The sequence below is a fragment of the Capra hircus genome, chromosome 7, assembly GCF_001704415.2.
Source record: "Capra hircus breed San Clemente chromosome 7, ASM170441v1, whole genome shotgun sequence".
Taxonomy (NCBI): domain Eukaryota; kingdom Metazoa; phylum Chordata; class Mammalia; order Artiodactyla; family Bovidae; genus Capra; species Capra hircus.
This window is the reverse complement of record NC_030814.1, coordinates 8,040,510-8,067,987: the sequence shown is the minus strand read 5'-3', so window position 1 is coordinate 8,067,987 and position 27,478 is coordinate 8,040,510. Positions and strand designations below refer to the sequence as shown.

Here is a 27,478-nt window from a genome sequence, read left to right as displayed (position 1 = left end):
CCCAGCATCAGGGTCAAAAATTTATCCATTAGCAAAAATGTAAGATCTGTTTAAAAACTCCACAGCCACTCCACTATTCTGTAGAGCATCATTATAATGGGGATTTTGAAAAGGAGAAATATTTGTTGTCCAATGTATGACGTTATCTGCTTAGCAGTAAGAGACATGCATTCTTGAAGGAATAAAGACAAGTTACAACTGCTACTTCCACCAATGAGTACAATTATATTAATATGTGGGTATCCTTTAGTGAAAACAGTATTTGCCTGGTACGCCAATCAACATTACCAAGATTTTTACTTTATAGTTGAAAAAACTTTTCCCATATAAAAGAATTCAGGCTGCTGATGACCTGTTTTTCTCACGCCATCTCATTATTCACGTAACTTTCCTTGTGACCATTTCTACATTGGGCAAATAAATGGAATTACTTGAAAACTCTGTTGCATATAATATAAATTGCACACCACCTTTCAGAAGTTGTTTTGAATTCTACCCAAGTGTCTGGGGAAGAAAAAGGACAAGGTGTAGTGTAGGAAAAAAAATCCTTTTCAGTACTGTTTATTTTCACAAGTAACTCCTTTACAGTTCTCTCCTGCCTGAAGAGATTGTCTTTAAAGATGCAGGCTCTTAGCAACATTATTATTCCAGTCTCCTCAAAGCATATGGTGCCTCTGGGCCTCTCTTCACTCCTGGGGTGTCCAAGCTCCCAAGCGCTTGGTCCCCTTACTGCGCACCCCTCTCATCTGCAATGACTTCAGACTCTTCAGCCCTCCCTTTCCAACCGCTTTGCAAGTACTTCTGGTTTGCCTCAAGACGCAGATCTTTCACATCTGAAGACAGACGCTCCTAATTTTGCCCTTTGGATTACTTTGTCCTAGATAGTTTTTCTGCTAAGAGAAAACTGGCTGTTTTAAGCCCAACACATACATTTTACTTATCACCCCCAGCTTGTGAGCATCAGTTCAGTTCGGTTCAGTTCAGTTGCTCAGCTGTGTCTGACTCTTTGCGACCCCATGGACTGCAGCACGCCGGGCCTCCCTGGCCATCACGAACTCCTGGAGTTTACTCAAACTCATGTCCATTGAGTCGGTGATGCCATCCAATCATCTCATCTTCTTGTGAGCATGAGCCTGCACAAATACACTGACATGTGTACACACGTACACATTCAGAACCTAGTAACTGGTTGTCATCCCTAATTAAATTGCATTGTGGGAATTTTATTGTGAATAATTAATAGATTTGTTTCGTAGTACAGTCTCACCTAGTATTTTGCTATACACGCATTAGCAACACAGTTCTAGGACTAGCTGTCTACTGTTTATAAGATTTTAATTGAATTTATTTGGCTTATTAAAACTTATACTTTCTCCTTCCATCTCATGGTCTCACCCTCTGTTGCTTCATTCTCTTCTATCTTAATCCATATCCCTAACCTTATTTTTGAAACAGTTACTTAATCATTATTCCAATCAAATAAAAAATTAAAAATACAAAGGCTGGTAATATTAGACAAGTAATAAGAATAGACATTAGACTAGATATGTAACTTTAAATCTTAAGATAAAATTTACTGGATGTGTACATGTGTATATGTTAAGTTTCTGTGTGTGTATATATATATATATATATATATATATATATAACATATTACATATGTATACAAATATATGTGACCCCAAGTTGTAAGATTAAAAAGATTAAAAACATTTAAATTATAAAAATTAAGCCTTCCAAATATGGCAACTTTGTAAAAGGCTTTTGTATTTCTTGTTTCTACACTAATAATTTTAAACAGAGGAAGATGACTAAAATTTGGCTTTTTCCATTTTTCAGAAAACATGTATCAAAACATATTTTAAAAAACCACACATGACACGAAACAGAAAATAAACAAATATTTTAATGTATTGTTACCTTCCTTTTCATTAGGACACAATCACGGTACTTGAGTCTCTAATATTTCTTTGCTAGTCCTTTTATTTATGTGTAACTATCTACCTCTCAGAGATTAGCAATTTAAGAATAATTATTAAAACAATAATTTACTTAGATATTGATTCTCCCTGAGTATAGGATTAAATATCAAAAACTAAACATAAATTTTATTGATATTTTATATTTTACTTGGCTACCCTAACATTATGAAGATCTAGAATTTTATGATGTAATCTTAGAATCTATAAGTATTAAAAGTACATTTGGGATAAAATGGAACTTGGAGTCATTATATTTTATAATAATCAAGGCACACCATTTTCTATATACTTATGTAGTTCAAATCTTATTATGTATCTAAATGTCTTATATAAGTTTGAATTTTGTCTAAAGTCCTAATATCAATATCTTCATCAATTACTAAGAAAATCATTGTTCATTAGTAAAATGAAGTTTTGTTTAGAAAAGTTAACTTATTTAAATGAACTTTAGTGCCCAAAATTTTAATTAACAGTATTTGGTAAATAAATTTAGTCTTATCATTCTCTATTTTATTACATATTTATTTTCAGTAATAGTTTTTACTTCCTATTAGAGCGAGAATACTGCACTGTACAGTACAGACTGTTGTATCAATAATTAAGTTACTTAATTATAATTATAATTAATTGTATTAACAATAATTGTATTAACAATTATAACCAGTAATTGTGTAACTGTCATCAATTAATTAATCAATTCACTTTTAATGGATAAATTAATTAAGTTCACCTTTTAGGATTTCCTTATCTATAAAAAAAGGGCAGTGAACTACATACATATATTATTTTTAAGTTCTCTTCCAGTTCTACAATAGTAAAGAGCCAAATTATATAAATTTATACATTTATAAAAGACCCTTTGAAACAATTTCAAAATAACCTTGTGAAATATAACAGTTCTATGTTACAAAATTGTGAACTACTACAATTTACTTTCTCTAAAATTGTACTGATTCAGTTCTAAAATATAGTTATTGTATAAATGCTTCTTAGAATATTGAAATAAGGCTAAAATCAAGATGCTGTATTTGAGTTTAATAAATATTATTAGTAATTATTACATAATTTTCTCCTAGTGAAGATACATTCCCTTATCACAAAATGACATAAGCCATTTTATTTAATAAGTAAATCTATCTGAGATTTTATTTAATATCTGACTTTGGAAAGAATTCCTTTCAAATATGTTTAATTTTAGGGAAAAAAGAGACTTCTAATTTGTCTTAAAAACAACTTTGAGTATAGTTAACAGATAGATATACTAATTAACTTTATGTTTAAGAAGGGGATCCCAGACACAATGGTATTCTCTCACTTAAATTCTCCTTCCCTGAAGGTGTGGTATACTGATCACTAATAAGAGTTGTTAAAATAGGAAATTCTTACCACTGATCAAAATAGATTAGCAGCAACACTATAACAGTGTCACTGACAGAATAATAGAACCAGGAGAAAAAAGTGGATCACAATGGTAAATTGAGCAAAAATCAACCAATGACAACCAAAAGGACCTTCATAATAATGAAAATATTAAAAAATTAAGCTTAAAATTCATTACAAATATTTTGTCTCATTTTTCATAAAAGAACTTTAGTGAATGGTGAATGTTTATAAGAGGCAATGAAATTTAGGTTTATTTACATTTTAGAATCTACTTCTTTACAACATGATTTCTCTTATTAGAGATACAGTTTTGTGAGATAAAACTGTTGAGGACAACCCCCTCAAAAAAGTTCAGAGAATGCTGACTCAGATTTAACAAAAGCTGACATTCTAAAGAGCATTAAACATTTCTAATCTCACTTGAGGAATAAGTAGGATTAGAAATCAATTAGACATAGTCAAAGTTTAGTTATTTGATTTAGAGATTGGGGTTCATTCCAATCCAGTGTTTGATTAACTGATGTGCAATAGCTCGGCTCGGTGGAACAAAGAATGCCTGCTGCTTGCCTTTGGTCAGAACATCCACAACCTAAAATACACCACAGTAAAACGTATTAGGATTTCAAAACTATCATACTTAAATATTATTTCTATTTTTAAAACAATTTAAAATGTAATGACTTTCACAGTGAATAACAAAAGGAGAAAGTAATAACAACCATTTTTAACATGCAAAATTCAGTACAGTGTTTTTAGCTGCTTCACTGAGTTAGTGATTCAATTTTAAAATTATTTCAGAAAGGCATTTTTCCTGATGAAAATAAGGTCATGAAAGAACAAAGTGTATGCTACACATATATTTTCAAAGTGAAAATGAACTTTTAGAAAAAATTTCCTTTTATCAAATTCTGAAAAAAATCTAATTTCTACTTTTAGCGGTAGAGCATAAAATAAAATTAATTTTGTGAAGGCAAAGTGATAAAGGATTTCAGGTTATTACTACTGTAGTGTACCCCTGTCTTCTATATAAAGACACTGAGCTATACAAGACACAGACAAGTAATTTATCTTTCATTGTACTACTTAAGGATGAGTTTTAAGAAGTTCTGAGTGTATCTTTGTTAAACAGTTTCGTCAGTCTGGTCAAGTGCATTTAAAATGATCAAGAATTTTTCTAAACTTTTATGCAGTTTTATTGATTTTTTTGAGTTATTTGTTTCAATACTATAAACTATGTCTAATAATAATATTCCTACTTCTCATCTGAAATAATGACCATGCATTTTAAGGCCACTGAAAGGATCACTAATCTCAGGGAACAGCATCTGAAATAAGAAAATGGCACAGACTTATCATTACTAGAAGTATGTCACAGCAGGAGTAACACAGAGCACATCAATTATGTTGTAATCCATGAATGATGAGGGGGCCATAGCCATTCATTCCACTTGTTGAAAACATGTATCCTTGCTACATGCCCAAACCAATACAGTCAGAGAACAATCAATAGGAGAAGGAAATTAAATTGAACTTTACCTGTTCTCTAGTGAACCAGCGGGCATCCTCTATTTCATTCTTGTCAACTTTAATTTCTGTAGACACTGCCACAGCTAAGCAACCAATCATTAAGGAGGAGGGCATTGGCCACGGTTGACAAGAGACATACTGAACATGGCCAACTTTGACTCCACTTTCCTCTTCTACTTCTCTCCGAACAGCATCTTCTATTGTCTCCCCTAATCAAACGGGGCAAAAGAACAAGTAGCTGATGAACATGCCCTGGACGTTTTGTGCTCCAAATGGTTCAAACCTTTGAAAATCACTTTGGACAGAAACCCAGTTCATAGAATCAGAAAGCAGAAGCCTAAAAGTAGATTGGAATTCAAGAAACATTATTTTTTAAAATATATGACTACATACAGAATCAAAATGCCAGGAAACTTTTCATTTCTTAAAGGCCTAAATTTGTTACATTTAAAAAATTGTAACAGCTACAAATATCCAGTACCTACTTACTATTGGCTAAACACTATGCAAACATTTTATGTATTATCTTGTTTATGTGGCTAACCTTTTCCTCACTAAAATCTTGAAACATTTTTCTTATGTTGTCAAACAACTATTACAGATAACACTTTTCCAAAGAGTTAAAAACCAAATAACACTAAAAGTTTAAAAACAGCATAAAATGAAACTCATTTTCTCTTTCCAAATAATTATTCTCTAGATAATTACTGACCCAGCTATGGTAAAATAAAGTGATGCCTATAAATTAATTTATATTTCTGATTTATTGAAATTGAGAATTAGAATAAATGGAATAATTTGTAAGTTAAGGTTATCTGAAAGTTTAGAAATATTCTGTGATTTAAATATAGCTTTCTATTTCAAATAGATTAGTAAATTTCCTATATAAAATTAATTTATATTTATAAAAAATATTGAAAAGATAACTCTTACACTAGCATATCTGCAAGACCAAACCTAAATAAATATTAGCATGCAGTACATATTAAAAAACCCCTAAAATCAATAAGAAAAAAAGATTAAACAACCAAAACAAAAACAAAGACTATAAAATATAAAATTCAAGGGGAAAGAAACTGCATGCCTAACACACATCTGAAAAAGATGCTTCATCAGCAGGGAAATAAAAGTTAAAACTACAATGACATACCACTTCATATCCATCAGAACAGCAAATAAAAATCCTGATATTCCTAACTCTGTAAAGATGAGGACTAACAGACATTTTCTGTACTTCCAGAGGCAGTGTAAATTGGCAGGGATATTTCAGAAAATAACTTGGCAATATGTGGAAATGATTAAGATGCTCATGGTCTATGAGCTAGCAGCCCTACTCTCGGATATACCCCCTATGAAGGCCAAATGTACACAAGGATTCACTGCAGTGTTGCTGTTAATGGTAAAAGCTTATAGCAGAATGGATAAATGAACTGTGAATGGATAAATGAACTCCCATAAATGGGAGGCTACATAACAGTTAAAAAAGTGACCTAGAGCTACTAGAGCAAGCATAGTAATTAGGAGCATGGACCTAGAGCCACACTGCCCAGGTCTGAATGCCTGTCCTATCACTCACTAGCTCTTTGTTCTTGGGCAAGTTATTCAGCCACTATGGTGAAATAGTATCTACTATGTAAAGTTGTATGAGGATGATATGATTTAATATACAGAAAGCCTTTGGAAACGTTCATATGTTTGGTACTATTATTATCTATCAGTGTAGATTGATACTGGAAATTGAGATTAAACATGTGCTAATTAGATTTATTCATTTATTCCACAAATATTTATTGAATATTTATTGAACTTCTACAACATAGGAGGGATATGCTCCAAGGGTTTGGGATAGAGCAATAAATAAAACAAAGTCCTTGCCTTTATGGAACTTACTTTCTTGTACTAGCAAAGAATAACTAAATAAAAAGAAAGGTAGATAAGTAAATATGTACTTACATATATACCCTGTTAGGTGCTGATGAGTGCTCTAGGGAAAAGCCAGACTGGATAACAGGGACTGTGAATGTAGGATATGGGGTTAACTAATTTACTGGGTGCTATCTGGGAAAGTCTCTCTGAAAAGGTGACAACTGAGTCTAGTACAGAAGGAAGTGATGCCTTGGGTAAGACCAATATATGAAAAAGCAAAGAATTTTTAAAACAGATGAAATTATTCCTCTAGTGACAACAAAAATTATATTATTTAAAACACAGAAAATATTTTAAAATACCCCAGTTTTATAACATGATAGTTCATCAGAGATTACTTTCAAATGCTGTCCAAAATTTTTATTTAGAAATCATACGTTAAATGGCAATTACTATAAAAATTATACAGAAAAGGCGCACCAGGTTCAATAAATCCAGCGAGGCAAGTAAACATGCCTGGAGGAAATCTCTTCTGCCTGCCTAAAAGACATTTGGTCCCATCGGGATGAATAACTTGCATGATTACCACCGGATCTGTTTAAAAAAATCAGATGTATGAATGATAGGAAAAAACAATTTAGACTCACTGTGTAAAGTCACTAATAGGATAATACAAATGTGTACCTCCTGTAAGAACAAGACTCTTCTAGTTACAAGAGGTTGTTTCTATCTGCCTAAAGACAGAGTATTTCAGGGAAATTGCATAGAATACTGTCAGGAAGCTAAAGAAAGGCCATTTTTGTCTTCTTTCTCATCTCAATAGCATAAATAAAAGCATAAGATAAAAATAAAAAAAATTAAAATAATAAGCCTAGCATACTGTAAGTACACAATAAATGTTGATTTATTGTAAGTACTGTATACTTATAGTATGCTAGGCTTATTTTTCTAATTAGAAAGAAGTTTAAATAACTAATACATAGTATGGAGAAAATTCAAATTTTACCATAGTAAATGTTTCCTTCCATCCCAATTCTTATTATTGTTTGTTGTTCAGTCACTAAGTTGTGTCTGACTCTTTGTGACCCCATGGACTGCAGCATGCCAGGCTTCCCTGTCCTTCACTATCTCTCAGAATTTGTTCAAACTCATGGCCACCGAGTTGGTGATGCTATCCAACCATCTCATTCTGTCGCCCCTTTCTTGTCCTTAACAAAGTGTTTTTTAAAAGCTAATATGGCTTGATGGTTAAGTTTAAGCCATTAAAATATTAATTTATTTAAATAATATTCACTGCATTAGTGCCTTCTGGAACGATTTGAGAGGTCACTAATTCAGTGAGTTCGCCTCACTAGATTATGACTGAGGATCGGTAATCAAATATGAAATGCTCTAAACAGCAAACACCTGTCACTAGGCCATGCGCTTTACTCCCAGGAGACCTCCTCAGGTGTGGCTAGGTCTGTCCCTTTTTGCACAGTTTTAAAGGGCTGGTTTATCAGATTTCCAAGTCCACAGCCAATTCAAAGCAGCTATAGGGAGAGAGAAGGTAGAGGCAGACATCAGCAGTATGGAGAAGCTAGCTCCAGGCTGTTTTGGTGATGCCACAAGCAGGTACTGCACTGTGAGGGTGGTTTTTTTTTTTTTTCCCTCTCTTCACTAAATGGACCCAGATGGTGGGCTTTTGAAATCCTGTACCTTAATGCATCAAATTCATGCTGATTAGCCCAACGTTCAGAAATCGTCAGTTATGTACAATGTCCTTTACTTAAAAGTCATCAAATTAGGTAATACTTTAATACTTAATACTGTATAGTAATACTTAATACTTTATAGTATATAGTAATACTGTATAGTAATACTTAATACTTTACCTAATACTATATAGTAATAAATACTTTAATAGTAATAATACTTTAATAGCCCACCAGGGGCTCAGACAGCAAAGAGTCTGCCTGCAGTGTGGGAGACCTGGGTTCGATCCCTGTGTCCAGAAGATCCTCTGGAGAAGGAAATGGCAACCCACTCCAGTATTCTTGCCTGGAGAATCCCATGCTCATGGGATCGCAGAGTCGGACACAACTGAGTGACTTCATTTTCACTTTCTTTCACTATAATACTTATACACTTAATGGTTAAATTAAACAGGCTTTTAATATAAAGGTAAAGCTTCTTAGCAACTCAAAATCTTGTCTTTCCAGAATGTCTTATTCCCTAAGGTTTCCAGATGGCCGAGGTTTCACTGTAAAAGAAAAGGCTTACCAACTCTTGGGTATGATGTATTGTGAACACCATGGAGACTAGGACAGTCTTCTTTTAAGCATACTCTTTTGTAGCCGCCTTCTTCAATTTTAGTTGCATTTCCACAGGTTGGGCAGAACTTATACCGACTGTGCCAGGCGAGAACAGATCTTGCTTGAGCTACAACCCCTATGACAGGAGCAAAAGAAGCTTCTTTAATTCAATGACAAATGGTAAACAAATTAATACATAAGGAAAGAACATTCTTAAGTCATAATAAAGACATGTACTATATTGTAGGTGTGTGATCAAAGGTTTTATTTTCCTATTTTTGTTATCTGTATATGTCTTTTTAATTAAAAGATTTAAATTCTACAGATGACAAATGAAAATTAGATTCACCTTTAATTTGGACTAATGAAATAAAACTCTCATATAAGATGGATGTACTAACATCCATATACACTATATTAGTTTAGGCTTTTACCATAGGTGATTTGTAAATTTTGGATATACATGACTCTAGTATATACTGACTTTACAATAGTGAAGTTTCTCAGTCGTGTCCAACTCTTGGTGATCCCATAGACTGTAGCCTACCAGGCTCCTCCGTCCATGGGATTTTCCAGGCAACAATACTGGAGTGGGTTGCCATTTCCTTCTCCAGGGGATCTTCCTGACCCAGGGACTGAAATCAGGTCTCCCGCATCATAGGCAGACTCTTTACCGTCTGAGCCACCAGGGAAGTCCAGGGAAGACTTTACAATAGTAACTTTCATAAAAATACACTACAAAGACAGTTTCTAAGTTAGATTTGGACCATAAATGAAATATTACTAGGAAACTGTAGGAATCCATCTCTACTTTCCTTGGTGCCTAAGACAGTACTGGTGTGTGTCACTGTGGAACATATTCTGTTTATAACTGAATATTTACATAGAATATTTTTTTTGACAATTATTTAAGACCTTTATTAACAGGTTTTTAAATATTGTGTTTACAACTCTTGTGATTAACTTTGTTTATGACAAAAATGCCAATAGAATAAATCTTAAGACTATGTACACCCTGTCTACAACCTCTACCCTGATACTTCAAAAAATAATTAATATGGCCTGACCAAAAATAGTAGAATTGGGGCAATAAGAGTAGAAATGCTACATTTCAAATGCCTGACAAAACTTCTCTCCCCTAAAATAGACTATTTGTCTAAAGATTTTGAAATAAAATAACCATAAATAGCAATAATGTTTTAAACTGGGAAAAATGAATAAGCCATAAATTAAAACAAATGGAACAGTGACATTCAATGAACATAGGCAACATTAAATATCTGCCTGCTCTGTTACTCTGTAATATGTAACTTACCTCAAAGTACCTCCATTATTTTACTCTCATTACAATAAGAAAAGCTAACACTTATTGAGTACTTACTGTGTGTCAAGCATCCAGCAAAGATCTTCACATACATCATCTTATTTACTGTTTAGAGCAACACTATAATGTAGGTACCATTATTAGCCTCATTTTGGCAGGAGGAAACTGAGGCACACAAAGGTTATGGAACTATATAAGGTTACACAGCAGCTGAGTAAAAGAGCCTCAGTTTCCTTACTGTTTTTTAAGACCTTGTAATTACATGCTGCTGCTGCTGCTAAGTTGCTTCAGTCGTGTCTGACTCTGTGCGACTCTCTTTGAAGCTGTATACATATACAGCTGTATACGTATACAGCTTCAAAGAGAAGAAATTTTAAACTCATAGTGTTTTTTCCACAGATGTAGAGAATAAAAGATAACACTCCCCATTTTGAGATGAGTATCTAAGAGGTCTCTGGAAGAGCCTGCCAGGTTACCTAAGGGAAAGTGGACACTGACAAGTGACCCCTTCCTCACCTCCCACTAACTCTTCAGTCTACTGTAGTATACCTTCTGCTCCTTCTATTCCATGGACACTCCTCTCGTCAAATGACCAACAGCTTCATGTTACCAAACCAAAGACTCTTAAAAAAATTCTTTATCTTCATCTTACTCAAACTCTCTGCAGCATTCAATATATTTGACTAGTAACTCCAAGAAACACTTTGCTCTCTTGGTTTCTATGAGCACATTCTCCTGTTCTTACTTGTAGCCATACTGTCAACATCATCTTTGATGGCTCCTCTCCTATCTGACCTCTAGAACTCAGGGGGATTCAGGTGATTCTCAGGTTCCCTTTCTTGCTTGCTGTCAACTTTTTATGCAACCTCAAAGTATCCTGGGATTTAAACACCACCATTGCGTTGATGACTCTCATACAGGTGTATTCTAGTTCTTTCCTCTTTGTTCCAGATTCTGTTTCCTGTCTCTAAAACTTAACATGCCCAAAGATAAAATCTTCATTTATTTGTTTCAAGTCTGTCCTGTTTCTCTTGCTCTACCCATGACTGTATTATTTTATCAATAAAGCTTATTAGTATCTAACAAATGATTAAAGTTTCAAACTTAGCAGTCCTTTTAATCTTTCACTTCATTATTATATACTCCACACCCACTCCATTAACAAGTACTGCTGATTTTCTCTCCAAAATATACCTTGACTGTATCACTTTTCCTCCATCTCTCCTATTATCATCTTAACAACTCAGGCTGTAGTCTATGTTACCATCATCTCTCTCTCACTTGTAAGTCTCAACCTACTGTTCAAGCCCTATCAGTTCTACCTCCATAATATCTCATAACTTTCCCTTTCTCTCTGCTCCACTAATCCAAGCCACTGCATTCTCTTACCTGGGCTACTGTAATCTTCAACCTCCTCTTAACGGGATTCATGAATCCCGTCATGTAGTTCATGAGCTACAAAGCAGCTAAAGTGATTTTTTTTTTTTAAACACAGGCCAGATTACAACATTTAAATGGAATTTAGGATAAAATCCCTCATTTCTGAGCATGATACATACAACCCCGTGTGAACTGGTATAACAAGCAACAGAAAACAAAGCAAAATAGTCAAGGTCTTTGCCAGCATGTTTAGCATAGCAGGCACTCAATAATCACTCACTGAACAATCAAATGAAACCAGTATGCATTAGGGTTAAAACTGCTGTTACCACCCAGAAGAGAAGTCCTCTAGGGTAAGAACATCAGGAAGTTTCTACTGAAGACAGCCTGATTTCATTGCTTCCTAGAAAAAGTGTGCTTCCTAGAAATTGCAAATACATGCAATTCTCGTCCAGTACCCAAAATCAGATTATTACCAATACAAGTAAACAAGTGTTCACTTCTTACCAGCTTCTTTTTCTTTCAATTGCAGAAGAGCTGGCATTGGTGGATGAAGAAAATAACAATTTTCATGCCTTTGCTTAAATTCTTCAGCAGCAACAGTATCTATACCTAAAGCAAACCATGCAACCAACCCATCTTCTTCTTCTTTTGAGACTTCCCCAGCATAATTAAAAAACTCTTTTTTCATTTCAAGTTCTACTCCAAGGAAAATCAAGGTGATCTTCTCAGGCTGAGCCAAATAATCCTTTATATCTGTGTAGTTTAGCTGACAAAGCCTGACTTCTGGCTGTTGAAAACTTTCTTTATTGCCACCTAGAGTAACCAAGGGATTTAAATCTGAGAAAAGGATATAAACTGTGGCTGGATGGCTTTCTTTTGCTAACAGCCAGTCAGAATTATTTCTTTTTTCACTTTTCCGGTCCAGTAGTGTCTTGCTAAAATAATTTTCACATTCTTCCACTTCATTGGTTAGGAACCAAGGCTTCTTCCCACCTTTAGCATTAGCTAATAAGTTAGCTATATGCTTATAACCCCAAAATTTAGCTATATCCAGTGCAGTCTGCCTTGATTTGTTGACAATGGATCTGTCGCACCTGTGGATAGAAGCAAAAAATAAACTAGCAAACATTTTCTTCAGTATTTATTACAATAAAAATTTCTAGATATACATGATAGTCCCTCTATTTAATAATTACATAATTTCATTTTCTTTTAGAACATAATATATTCATGGAAAGGTTAAAAACCGATTATAAATGATTAAAAGTTAGAAACAGTGGATGTTTAAAATTTCTGGGAGATTATTTGTAAAATAAAAAGCATACATTTTATGTGCTGTAAGGAGATATTGAATTTTTACAAGAAGTTTTCAGTAGTCATAGTAGGCAGATTTACATTTTTTATTTCAGAAAAAAATTAGATTAACTCATTAACTGCTTGGCTATTAAGTATGAAAAGTTAATTCCCCAATAAAAAAGTTAAGTTTTAAATTAGAAATTATGCTATTATATAATAAGACTGTTCAATGAGTTATTTACAAGCCCAATATTATGGCTATATGAAAAATTGAAAAGAAAATACATTATCCATAAATTAAACCAGACACTCTTCAGGTGGCACAGCCTAAAATGTTTACCCTTTCTCAAGTAGAAATTGGACAACATCTGGGTGCCCATTCCTTGCAGCATACATTAAAGCAGTCCAGCCATTTTCAGAAGTTTCATTGAGAAGAGATGGAGAATGACTGAGTATTGCTGTTAACTTGGCAATATCTCCTTCTGCAGCTGAATAGTGAAACTGGGATATTATTTCTTGATTCAGACTTCTTTTTACAGAAGACATTTCTTCCTTAAAACAGGAAAATAGGAAAAAACTCATTTACAATTGCTTTCTTGTATCAGTGATTGAACATTATCAGAGTGTTGATATAATTAGAACACTAGTTATGGTTTCTAAAACGATTTACTCTTAAAAAGGTAACTGTCCAGTGTCATCACAGGATACACTTAAAAACTGTTATCAGTTGAGAATTTTAAATGTAATTCAATATGAAGGATGTATAAAATAATGTATAAAGAACTTTGGTGGAACAGAGCTGAAGGGAGTGACATCAGTGGGAGGGAGGATAAGGTAAAAGATATGACAAACAGGAACGTGTATTGGAGGCAAACCAGAGGGATGTCAATACAGATCAGGGCATGAGGGGAGTTAAGGTAGATAGAAATAGAGCAGGCGTTTTTAGCAGATGACAAGTAGTATTCTCTTCGACTAAATGATACTAGAAATAGATCTGTCCTCTCAGGGAAATTATGATCCTATTCAAGGAACTAAGTTTCATGTGAAAAAATGTATTGCTTTACCTTTCACAGGGATTGATTAATCCATCAGGGACTGATTTTTGCTCATGGTGTGAGGTAAGGGTCATGATACATTTTTATCCCAATAGATAAAATCTATTTGAGTCTGGGTCATTCTCAAATTTATTGTCTTTGTCCCATTATATTGCAGTATTAGACTTGTCATAAATGAGATGACCATATATTTTTGGATCTATTATTTGTTCTATTGGTCATTTTGTCTACCCTTGAATCACAGAAGCTTTTAAAATCATTAACTTTGTCTGCTTTGTCACCCTGTTACTTCAGTAAGAAAGAACTGTTCTATGTGCTTGTGCATGGGTGCATGCCAAGTTGCTTGAGTTGTGCCCGACTCTGTTGGACCCCATGGTCTGCCACCCACCAGGCTCCTCTGTCTACGGGATTGTCCAGGCAAGAACAATGGCGTGGGTTGCCATGCCCTTCTCCAGGGGAATCTTCCTGACCCAAGTATTGAAACTAATTGTTCCATATCCTCTAATAAATGCTTCCTAATTGTGGGCTGAATGTGTTGGGCACAACTACCACTGAATTGTGGTAGGGCACAATTTTGGGGGAAATGGTTCATATTTCAGTTGTCTATAAACTCCTCAAAGTACTTTTTTTTAAGGCATGATTTTTTTTTTTTTTTCTGTGAAATTCTACTAAGAAAAGATTTGGGATTGTAACTAGGTTTCTACCTTCTGAGAATAACCTACTGAGGCTATAAAGAAAGGTTATATAATCCATAATTTTTGACAGCAGTTGTCTTTAAAGTTCCGGCTGCAATTTTGTTTATCAATTGTCTATCAGTAGCAGCATGACAATATTTAAAGAAAAAAAATGGGCTGGAGATTAACTTTCTTATTTTGTGTCTGTTCACCTTACCTGTTTATTATCTTTCTGCTACCTATAAATAGGCTAAAACTATTCACAGGAATAGAGACAAAATACTGAAATTCTGTACATAAATTAGGAGGGGTGACTTCTGGATTAGAAAACAATTCATTTCTTTTGATTTACCCTAGAATTTACTTCACCATTCTCTTCATATTAAGATTTCTAAATGCATTAAAAACATTATGAATAACAGAAGCTACTTTTCAGGATTTTATCTTGCATTTCAGGATTTATTTTTATTTTTATTTTGCTGTATACTGACTCATGTATGGCTTTCCCTTTGAAGTTGCCTTTTCCTTAAAATCATATCATTCAGGTTCTTCAGGTTGGTTTACTATAGGCAACATTTAAGTCATGGTCACTGTCCTCACTTCCTCCACAGTCCACTCACTCCCGGTTGACTGCAAAAGTGGCCTCCAAAAATACAGTACCATTCACTACCCACAGTGCAATGTTTATGCATACGGTATTTTCAGGAGAAAAGAGTAGAAAATGTATACTTTCCCCCCTTACGCTTTCTCGCCAGAAAGGCCATCTAGAAACAGAACCATTACTCATTCCAGAAGAGCACACACAGTCTAAAGTCCAGCTCTACTGTTCGATTTACTTTTTCATTTCTCCTCGGGTTCTTCTGAAGACAGGGTGTTTGAAGGCAGGATGAGGTGATTCAGTTACCCTAATGCTGCCCTTGGTTTCCAAGAATATGGACGATCCTCAGAGATGGTTTTAAAGTATCTTGACTTTAAAGGGTCTCACACCTTGAACCAAACCAACACCCAGTTTTATGGGTGTGTGGACCAGGGCCCCTGACTGGTCCAAGGCCACATGGCTCAAGTGATAAGGCAGACCTCACAAACAACTTTGTCACTGCGGTCACCGACCCGAATTTCTGGGGCATTCCCGAGGGCCAGCTCACCTACCAAACGCCCTCCTCCCCGCCCCATGCACGGTCTCCCCAGCGTCTCCAAGTTCCTTGAACGTCTGTTTCCGTGCCAGGACTGTGAGAATTGTTTAAACATAGTGAAGTGAACCCATAGCGAATCCCCACCTCACAGACTGTGCTGGGTCGGCTGCGCGCCCAGCCCCCTCCCGGAAGCCTAGGCTCTTAAGTCCACACCTGCGTCCGCGCCCTAGCGCGAGGCTGCGCCACACCACCCAACAGCGCAGGGCCCGTCAGCGCGGAGACGGAAAGAGCACAGAGAACTGGTTACCAGCTCCAGAAGGGGCCCTGGGCCCGCCAACTCGTCGCTTCTGCTACTAACCCACAGGTGACCACAGTAAGGACACCGGGGTTTGCAGTCCAAGAGCCGGGGAAACCCCACACTCCGGGCCGGATGGAGCCTCGCGAACTTCCGGTGAAGGGCAGGTGTCCGCGCACGGCTTTATGGGAGATGTAGTTCGAAGGTCACACACCGACGATGAGAGAAAGTGGAGGCGTTGGGAAGCCAGGGCTTGAAGTCCAGCGGTGAGGACAGGCTTCCTAGCGGTGAGTGAAGGTCTGTTTTGTTTTGTTTTGTTTTCCCCCGTGGGACCGAGGTGTCTAAAGCGACGAAAACCTGTAGGTCTGTGGCAAGTTTTGAGTTCTTCAGAATTTCACACCCAGCCCCCACAAGCTTCTTTCATGTATGTATAGTTCAGTGCGTTGGAGTGTTCAAAGCATTCTTTCGTGTTTAAACAAACTTGGAATATTGGCTGGACCAAGTCGTTCCAGTGTAGAACCTTAAACGAGTTGTTGGCCTCCGACTCTCAGTCTCCTCTTTTGAGAAACGGTCCCATGTATTGATGCCTACCTCATTCAGTACCCCTCTAAAAAGTTTACGTCAGTCGCCTACACCGCCTCCTTGGGTTGCTATGAAATTGAGGATAAGGTATGCAAAGACCTTAGGACAAGTGCGAGGTCTGCAGCTAGTACACGCAACACAATTATTATTGTTGCTGTTATTATTTAATTTGCTGTGTTGTCATGCTGCAAAACCTACTCAGGTCAAGTGATTTGTGATTTACAAAGCTCGGCATTGTTAGCCTTCCAATTCCCAGATTAGGTGTTTTTTTTCTTTACTAAATTGCCCATTTGGCATTCCGTAACAGATAAGGAGTCTCGAGGTAGACCCTTGCTTCCTGCCCCGATTGTAGGCATTGGAAGTTGCTTTACTCAGTGAAGTTTTTGCGTGCCCACCCACATTGTACTTTCATAACTACTTTTTTTTTTTCTTCTAACTTTGTTCTATGTTTCTTTCTCTGAGCAGTTATCAGTCTTTAATGATTTTAATGAGGAGGCAGGATATCAGAAATACTAAATTTAGTCAACTCACTTGGAATACCAAAGCTCTGTATTCATACATATCTTAAGTAAGTTAACAAATGCACCTATATTAATCAACTAGTGTAAATAAGTGCTTCCCTGGTGGCGCAGATGGTGAAGAATCTGCCTGCATCACAGGAGACACCAGTTGGGTTCCTGGGGTCAGAAAGATCCCATGGAGAAGGGAATACCTACCCACAACAGTATTCTTGGGGCTTCCCTGGTGGCTCAGACCTTAAAGACTCTGCCTGCAGTGCCAAGAGACCAGGGTTCGATGTTTGGGTAAAGAAGATCCCCTGGTAATGAATACATAGTCTTCCTTCCAGTCCTTTGGATTCTTTTAAAATGAATTCCAGAAATCATATTATTTTATTGATAAGCATTTAAGGTTAAGCTTTCTGGAATTATGAATATATCTAAATTATAAAACGGCTTTTAAAAAGAACATTATTGCAAAATGATTAGTACTAAAATGTTAACAGTACTCTTGCCTGGAAAATCCCATGGACAGAGGAGCCTGGTGGGCTGCAGTCCATGGGGTAGCTAAGAGTTGGACACAACTGAGCGATTTCACTTTCATTTTTCACTTTTGTGCACTGGAGAAGGAAATGGCAACCCACTCCAGTGTTCTTGCCTGGAGAATCCCAGGGATGGGGGAGCCTGGTGCGCTGCCGTCTGTGGGGTTGCACAGAGTCGGATACGGCTGAAGTGACTTAGCAGCAGCAGCAGAGGAACTAAAAAAAGCCTCTTGATGAAAGTGAAAGAGGAGAGTGAAAAAGTTGGCTTAAAGCTCAACATTCAGAAAACTAAGATCATGGCATCTGGTCCCATCACTTCATGGGAAATAGATGGGGAAACAGTGGAGACAGTGTCAGACTTTATTTTTCTGGGCTCCAGAATCACTGCAGATGGTGATTGCAGCCGTGAAATTGAAAGACGCTTACTCCTTGGAAGGAAAGTTATGACCAACCTGGATAGCATATTGAAAAGCAGAGACATTACTTTGCCAACAAAGGTCTGTCTCGTCAAGGCTATTGTTTTTCCAGTGGTCATGTATGGATGTGACAGTTGGACTGTGAAGAAAGCTGAGCACTGAAGAATTGATGCTTTTGAGCTGTGGTTTTGGAGAAGACTCTTGAGAGTCCCTTGGACTGCAAGGAGATCCAACCAGTCCATCCTAAAGGAGATCAGTCCTGGGTGTTCATGGGAAGGACTGATGCTAAAGCTGAAACTCCAATACTTTGGCCACCTCATGTGAAGAGTTGACTCATTGGAAAAGACTCTGATACTGGGAAGGATTGAGGGCAGAAGAGAAGAGGACGACAGAGGATGAGATGGCTGGATGGCATCACCTACTCGATGGACATGGGTTTGGATGGACTCCGGGAGTTGGAGATGGACAGAGAGGCCTGGTGTGCTGTGATTCATGGGGTCGCAAAGAGCCGGACATGACTGAGCAACTGAACTGAACAGAATATCATAAAGGAGACACTCAATGTCAAATTTAATTGTCTTAAATTTTATTCTATATTTTACAATTGATTTGCTGAAATCAAGACCCAAACAGTCTCCACATTAGGTTCCCCTTTGATTTTTTCATTGTCGACTATTTGTTAAAAAATAATGATTCTGTAGAATTTCACAGATTCTGAATTTTGCAAATTGTATGTATACATATGATGTCCTCTCTCTCTCTTTTTTTTTTTTTTTTTTTGTAAACTGATAGTTAAATCTACAGGGTTATTCAGATTGCAGGATTTTTGTTTTTTCTCTGGAAAAGACTTCATAGGTGTTATTGTTTATTTCCTATTGCATAGCTTTAAGAAGCATTCACTATCTGGTTATCTTTCTGTCATGTTATGATTTGGTTTTTGGGTTCAGATGTTGTCAACTTGATAAAGTTTACAATAAACAACATAAATTTTCTTGTCACCTCTTCAGCTAAGAGTTTTAGCAACTGCTGATGATTGCTGTCTATGTCCATTATTTCATTATTGTTGTTGTTCAGTCACTAAGTTGTGTCCAGACCCCATGAACTGTAGCACACCAGGCTTCCCTGTCTTTCACTATCTCCTGCAGTTTGTTTGAACTTACCTCCTTTGAATCAGTCATGCCATTCAACCATCTCATCCTCTATCACTCCTTCTCCTCTTGCCCTCAATCTTTCCCAGTTTCAGGGTATTTTCTAATGAGTCGGCTCTTTGCAGCAGGTGGCCAAAATATTGGAGCTTTAGCATCAGTCCTTCCAATGAATATTCAGGGTTGATTTCCTTTAGGATTGATTAGGTTTGATCTCCTTGCTGTCCAAGGACTCTCAAGAGTCTTTTCCACCATCACAGTCCGAAAGCATATGTTCATTTCATTCAGTTCACTTCAGTCGCTCAGTCGTGTCCGACTCATTGCGACCCCATGAACCACAGCAGGCCAGGCCTCCCTGTCCATCACCAACTCCCAGAGTTCACCCAAACTCATGTCCATTGGGTCAGTGATGCCATCCAACCATCTCATCCTCTGTCGTCCCCTTCTCCTCCTGCCCTCAATCTTTCCCAGCATCAGGGTCTTTTCGAATGAGTCAACTCTTTGCATCAGGTGGCCAAAGTATTGAGTTTCAGCTTCAACATCAGTCCTTCCCATGAACACCCAGGACTGATCTCCTTTAGGATGGACTGGTAGGATCTCCTTGCAGTCTAAGGGACTCTCAAGAGTCTTCTCCAACCATAGTTCAAAGCATCAATTCTTCGACCCTCAGCTTTCTTTATAGTCCAACTCTCACATCCGTATGTGACTACTGGAAAAACCATAGCCTTGACTAGATGGACCTTTGTTGAGTTACAAAATGGTAATATTCTTATTTGATCATTAATTCTTCATTTACTAACAGAAATTCTTTTATAATAATAATAATAAACTTTACATCATTAAATATTTGTACAGATTTTTTATAGGAAGAGTAAGGTAAATGGTGATTTTCTCCTGTATTTCCTTGTTTTCAGAATGTGTTAATTCCTATGTCATTTTCTAGTTTTTAAGTATATTTATGAACTTATGATGGAGAAGGAAATGACAACCTGCTCCAGTGTTCTTTCTTGGAGAATCCCATGGACAGAGGAGCCTGGTGGGCTGCAGTTTAAAGTATTTTAAGTGGTCGGACATGACTTAGAAGCCAAACCACCACCAGATGAACTCATGGATGTTAACATTTTTCATACATTTCTAAAATGTTTATTATTTTTATGCTCAAATTCTTTCTTATTTGTCCAGTGGGTACTGAGTGGGTTCTGAGTTCTTTTGACCAGGCAACTATAGTGCTTAATAGTTTACTTTCTTTCTGGCATAACAAAATGTTTTAGACTATTCTTGTAGATACTCTGTGCAGACCTGGAATCAGCCCTTTCTCCTAGGTGCATTGGTTCCTTTTAGTAAAAACTTGTATTTAGATAACACAGCCTTTGTACTTGGGTGCTTGTTGCTAATGTGGTACTGAACACTTCTCTGCATGTAATGCTTTTTTAGGGAAGGTTATAGATCCTATCCAATAGGCATTTATATTACAGGGGCAATAATGGTGCCAACACAGATTTTAATGACATAATGTTTTCATTTTTATTACTTTCTCATTTAGAAACTTAAAGGTTCCTTGATACCTCAGATAAAAAGTTGAAATTCTTTAGCCTAGCATTAGATACCTTCCTTAACATGGTCCCAGGTTGTATATTTAGCTGTATTTTCCCGAGAATATTCTGTATAAACTGTCTCTGAGCCTGCCAAACTGACTTATAACTGACCTTGATACCTCTTACTCTTTCTTACCTCAGTATTTTTGTTCATGCCACTTTTCCTAACTTAAATGTTTTCCCTTAACTAAATCCAACCCATTTCTCAAAGCCTGGCTCAAGTTCCTCTTCTCTTGGTTTTTAAAAAATCATTCTTGAGCATATTTTTATCAGTTCACCATCAACATTCCTTTCTCCTTGCCACTTCAGCATTTGCTAGCCCTTCTTCTAGTTGCCAGCAACTGTGTATATATATATATATATATATATATATATATATATATATATATATATATATTTTGCCTGAGGGCTTTTTTTCTTGTCACCACTTGTCTTCCTACTCAGTAGATCAGCAATACCAGTTAATTAATATTGCCTGGGAACACCCTTAGCCAATTACTGACATGAGTGAGTGTATAAATTTCTCAGCTTTTCTTACTCTTTCACTACCCTGTTCTAGACTTGCTACCAGATTCCTCCAGTAGTATTAGGCTCTTTTAATCTATAGTGGACACTTGATTAATGACCAGTTCTTTATTACCTACTTTCCCTTCCTTGTCTCACTTTCTCCCTCTCTTACAGTTGTTTCCTCCCTTATAACCAGTTTCATGAATTGGTGAATCTTTGTCTCAGAATTTACTTCTGGGAAAAACTAAACTAAGACAAGATTTTTCTTTTTTGAATTCTTAACCTCTATCATATAGTGGTTAGCTTTCTTTGTATAACTTGAGAGGATCATAAACTATCATTAAATAAATAAATCACTATTACCACTCATTCTGGATCACATTATTTTTTGTTGTATATGTTAGGGTCAGTGTTATTGCATATCCACGCATGAAATTTGGATTGATAGCCTTTGAGTCACATAATTTGGTGTTCAAATTTAAAATCACTCTTTTCTCTCTGTTCATTCATTGTATTACTTTCCAAAATTGTTTATCCCTCACTATTACCAGACATCTAAGACCTCATGGCATTGCTTTTTTGGGGATTGGAATGAAAACTGACCTTTTCCAGTCCTGTGGCCACTGCTGAGTTTTGCAAATTTGCTGGCATATTGAGTGCAGCACTTTCACAGCATCATCTTTCAGGATTTGAAATAGCTCAATAGGAATTCCATCACCTCTACTAGCTTTGTTGATAGTGGTGCTTTCCAAGGCCCACTTGACTTCACATTCCAGGATGTCTGGCTCTAGATGAGTGATCACACCATCGTGATTATCTGGGTTGTGAAGATCTTTTTTGGACAGTTCTTCTGTGTATTCTTGCCTCCTCTTCTTAATATCTTCTGCTTCTGTTAGGTCCATGCCATTTATGTCCTTTATCGAGCCCATCTTTGCATGAAATGTTCCCTTGGTATCTCTTAATTTTCTTGAAGAGATCTCTAGTCTTTCCCATTCTGTTGTTTTCCTCTATTTCTTTGCATTGATCGCTGAAGAAGGGTTACTTATCTCTTCTTGCTATTCTTTGGATCTCTGCATTCAGATGCCTATATCTTTCCTTTTCTCCTTTGCTTTTTGCCTCTCTTCTTTTCTCAGCTATTTGTAAGGCCTCCCCAGACAACCATTTTGCTGTTTTGCATTTCTTTTCCATGGGGATGGTCTTGATCCCTGCCTCCTGTACAGTGTCACGAACCTCAGTCCATAGTTCATCAGGCACTCTGTCTATCAGATCTAGGCCCTTAAATCTATTTCTCACTTCCACTGTATAATCATAAGGGATTTGATTTAGGTCATACTGAATGATCGAGTGGTTTTCCCTGCTTTCTTCAATTTAAGTCTGAATTTGGCAATAAGGAGTTCATAATCTGAGCCACAGTCAGCTCCTGGTCTTGTTTTTGTTGACTGTATAGAGCTTCTCCATCTTTGGCTGCAAAGAATATAATCAATGTGATTTCGGTGTTGACCATCTGGTGATGTCCATGTGTAGAGTCTTCTCTTGTGTTGTTGGAAGAGGGTGTTTGCTATGACCAGTGCATTTTCTTGGCAAAACTCTATTAGTTTTTGCCCTGCTTCATTCTGCATTCCAAAGCCAAATTTGCCTGTTACTCCAGGTGTTTCTTGACTTCCTACTTTTGCATTCCAGTCCCCTAGAATGAAAAGGACATCTGTTTCGGGTGTTAGTTCTAAAAGGTCTTGTAGGTCTTCATAGAACTGTTCAACTTCAGCTTCTTCAGCATTACTGGTTGGGGCATAGACTTGGATTATTGTGATATTGAATGGTTTGTCTTGGAAAAGAACAGAGATCATTCAGTCGTTTTTGAGGCTGCATCCAAGTATTGCATTTTGGACTCCTTTGTTGACCATGATGGCTACTCCATTTCTTCTGAGGGATTCCTGCCTGCAGTAGTAGATTTAATGGTCATCTGAGTTAAATTCACCCATTCCAGTCCATTTCAGTTTGCTGATTCCTAGAATGTCGATGTTCACTCTTGCCATCTCCTGTTTGTCCACTTCCAATTTGCCTTGATTCATGTACCTGACATTCCAGGTTCCTATGCAATATTGCTCTTTACAGCATCGGACCTTGCTTCTATCACCAGTCACATCCACAACTGGGTATTGTTTGTGCTTTGGCTCCATCCCTACATTCTTTCTGGAGTTATTTATCCACTGATCTCCAGTAGCGTGTTGGGCACCTACTGACCTGGGGAGTTCCTCTTTCAGTATCCTATCATTTTGCCTTTTCCTACTGTTCATGGGTTCTCAAGGCAAGAATACTGAAGTGAGTTGCCATTCCCTTTTCCAGTGGACCACATTCTGTCAGTAAAGTAATGCTCAAAATTCTCCAAGCCAGGCTTCAGCAATACATGAACCGTGAACTCCCTGATGTTCAAGCTGGTTTTAGAAAAGGCAGAGGAAGCAGAGATCAAATTGCCAACATCCGCTGGATCATGGAAAAAGCAAGAGAGTTCCATCTATTTCTGTTTTATTGACTATGCCAAAGCCTTTGACTGTGTAGATCACAATAAACTGTGGAAAATTCTGAGAGAGATGGGAATACCAGACCACCTGACCTGCCTCTTGAGAAATCTGTATACAGGTCAGGAAGCAACAGTTAGAACTGGACATGGAACAACAGACTGGTTCCAAATAGGAAAAGGTGTATGTCAAGGCTGTATATTGTCACCCTGCTTATTTAACTTCTATGCAGAGTACATCATGAGAAATGCTGGACTGGAAGAAACATAAGCTGGAATCAAGATGGCTGGGAGAAATATCAATAACCTGAGATATGCAGATGACACCACCCTTATGGCAGAAAGTGAAGAGGAACTCAAAAGCCTCTTGATGAAAGTAAAAGAGGAGAATGAAAAAGTTGGCTTAAAGTTCCACATTCAGAAAACGAAGATCATGGCATCTGGTCCCATCACTTCATGGCAAATATGTGGGGAAACAGTGGAAACAGTGTCAGACTTTATTTTTGGGGGGCTCCAAAATCACTGCAGATGGTGACTGCAGCCATGAAACTAAAGGACGCTTACTCCTTGTAAGAAAAGTTATGACCAACCTAGATAGTATATTCAAAAGCAGAGACATTACTTTCCCGACTAAGGTCCGTCTAGTCAAGGCTATGGTTTTTTCTGTGGTCATGTATGGATGTGAGAGTTAGACTGTGAAGAAAGCTGAGTGCTGAAGAATTGATGCTTTTGAACTGTTGCATTGGAGAAGACTCTTGAGAGTCCCTTGGACTGCAAGGAGATCCAACCAGTCCATTCTGAAGGAGATCAGGCCTGGGATTTCTTTGGAAGGAATGATGCTGAAGCTGAAACTCCAGTACTTTGGCCACCTCATGCGAAGAGTTGACTCATTGGAAAAGACTTTGATGCTGGGAGGGATTGGAAGCAGGAGGAGAAGGGGACGACAGAGGATGAGATGGCTGGATGGCATCATTGACTCGATGGACCTGAGTCTGATTCAACTCTGGGAGTTAGTGATGGACAGGGAAGCCTGGCGTGCTGCGATTCATGGGGTCGCAAAGAGTTGGACACGACTGAGCAACTGAACTGAACTGAACTGAAGACCTCATGGACCCTTTGTTGCACTTTTAGATGTAAGAACCAGTTTTAGCTGCTCTGGAAATTTACTCTCTACCTCTTTTTTTGGTACCCTGCAAGTGAAAGTTGTGTGTCATACATAGACTGTTTCTTAAGACAGTAATACCTCAACTGATTCCTGCAGATTTAGTGAAAATCTGTTCAATTTTCTTCCATCTAGATAGAAACTTATGAACAACATATAAATAGATGTTTATGTAGATAATCTTACTTGGTGATTAATCTTATATTGCTGGAGATATGTGTCATTTTTGCTACACATTGCTTTTATAATTTTGTATTAGTACTTTATTATATTTGCTTTTTTCTGTAATAGACTATAAATTTTTAAGTGAAGTCTGATGTTTAAAAAAATTTCTACAGTGATAGCCACTTTTCTTTCATGTGTAATGGCGCTTAATAAAAGTTGGTGGTTGATAGTGATGAGCTATGCTGGGAATTGTGCTTTAACTCTATATGATTTAGAGGTGAATTCAGTAAAAGTGAAGATATTTTGAACTCTTTATATTTTAATATAAAATAATGTCACATCTAATTACAGATAGGGATTGATCATACATCATATGTATATTCTACATTCTTGAATACAGCAAGTTCACTCTGGACTTTGGGCTAGTTGTTCCCTCTTTTAAAATTATTCCTCTCATAGATTTTCTAACTGTAGCCTCCTCTTTTGCTATTCGGAGAAGGAAATGGCAACCGACTCCTGTACTCCTGCCTGGAAGATCCCATGGATGGAGAGGCATGGCAGTCTACAGTCTATGGGGTGGCAAGGAGTTGGACACGACTGAGTGACTTCACTTCACATCACTTTTGCTATTCATGGGTTGTTCAAAGGTCACCTTTGTAGAGGACTTCCTGATGACCTTGTTTATAGTAGCTCTCCTAATGATAAAATATTTTCTTGTTTCTGGCATTCTTGTTTTGGATATTTCTTGTTTCTATTTTTATTTATTGTATATCCTTTTTAGAATGTAAACTACTACATGAGAGGATCCTCATTTATCTCATTTATTTCTCTTTTCACAGGGCCTGAAGTTTCAATTGGCATATAGGAGACATTCAGTTAATATTTTTTATGTTAAATAAATGGTTGCTTTCATATTAAGTCAAATGTGTTTTTGATGTTGCTACCATACCTTGGAAATTCAGTCACTCAGTTGTGTCTGACTCTTTGCGACCCCATGGATGACAGCATGCCAGGCCTCCATGTCCATCACCAACTCCTGAAGTTTATTCAAGCTCATGTCCATCAAGTTGGTGATGCCATCAAACCATCTCATCCTCTGTTGTCCCCTTCTCCTCCCTCCTTCCCTTCCTTCAGTCTTTCTCAGCATCAGGGTCTGTCTTTTCCAATGAGTCAGTTCTTCCCATCAGTTGGCCAAATATTGGAGTTTCTGCTTCAGCATCAGTCCTTCCAGTTGTCAGGAGAGAGTATAATTTCCTCAGTTCTGTCTTGTCCCAACAAAAATTTGAAGCGACAGACCAGCGTTACAGTCCTAGGACAGACCATGTCACAGCTCTCAGACAGATCAGTGTTACAGCTCTGTTTTATTTAGAAAATAAAGGAAATACATCCTCAAGGCTTGAGGGCATGCCGACCCAAAAGGCTCGTGGGAAGAGAAGAGAGGGAGCCAGAGACCCCTGGCCCTTTGGCTCCTCTTTTTATATGTTTTTTCTCCTCCCTCTGGGCCTGCCCTGTGTACATGGGGCTAGCCAGGAGTGCTGTTTGTTCCACCTGAGGTCCTCAGTCTGGTCCTCGGACCTTCCTCTCTTCTATTTCTGGGGGCTTTCTCCTTGTCTTTTAGCCACCGCCATTCTGGACCCCTTTTTCCTATTCTAACTACCTAACACAATGAATATTCAAGACTGATTTCCTTTAGGATTGACTGGCTGGATCTCCTTGCTGTCCAAGGGACTCAGGAGTCTTCTCCAAATTAGAACTTCTCAGATGACATGCACCTGACTTTCTGTGGTTATGTTTATGTGTTTATGTAATTTACTGGGAAGATAGTATATGGTTGTTCCCTTCAAGGAGTTCATTGCCTGATGAGGTAAAGCAGACAATAAACCTATTACATTTTCCATTATATGACAGAGTGAAGACAAAGCAGAGAGCATGTTGGGTACCCAGTCTACACGCACAGTGCATGGTTAGAAGGGGTACAGTGGACACCCAAAGTCTTACCCATGTCTCATTCTTCTTCCAGATCTTCTGGGAAGAGGATATGACCCCACTTTCCTTAAAGCTCAGCATGACTTCTGGTTAGTTATAGCCAATGCATTTTGGACAGAAGTGGTGATCTCCTAGGACAATGTAGTTATGAGAC

At 37.3% G+C, this 27,478-nt stretch overlaps 1 protein-coding gene and 1 long non-coding RNA gene across 5 annotated transcripts in view; one reads left to right on the top strand and one right to left on the bottom strand.

The window, feature by feature from the left end:
• Positions 1,889–16,342, bottom strand: NUDT12 (nudix hydrolase 12). 4 transcript variants are annotated; one of them, XM_018049993.1, is made up of 8 exons: positions 16,225–16,331; positions 15,621–15,771; positions 13,396–13,607; positions 12,264–12,853; positions 9,021–9,188; positions 7,239–7,352; positions 4,902–5,101; positions 1,889–3,954 (listed from the first exon to the last, which is right to left on the bottom strand). In XM_018049993.1, exons 3-8 carry the CDS (start codon positions 13,599–13,601, stop codon positions 3,844–3,846), a joined length of 1,389 nt encoding a protein of 462 aa, XP_017905482.1. In that variant the 5' UTR covers positions 13,602–13,607; positions 15,621–15,771; positions 16,225–16,331; the 3' UTR covers positions 1,889–3,843. The 4 variants fall into 4 exon arrangements, with proteins under 4 accessions (XP_017905482.1, XP_005683532.1, XP_017905481.1 ...); XM_005683475.3 differs by lacking the exon at positions 15,621–15,771 and having other exon boundaries at positions 16,131–16,342; XM_018049992.1 differs by lacking the exon at positions 15,621–15,771 and having other exon boundaries at positions 16,225–16,342.
• The window catches only part of LOC108636334, a 94,724-nt gene continuing 83,669 nt past the window's right edge, over positions 16,424–27,478 (top strand). Inside the window, exon 1 of the long non-coding RNA XR_001918259.1 lies at positions 16,424–16,499. This is a non-coding gene — a long non-coding RNA (uncharacterized LOC108636334). The remainder of the gene's footprint in view (positions 16,500–27,478) is intronic.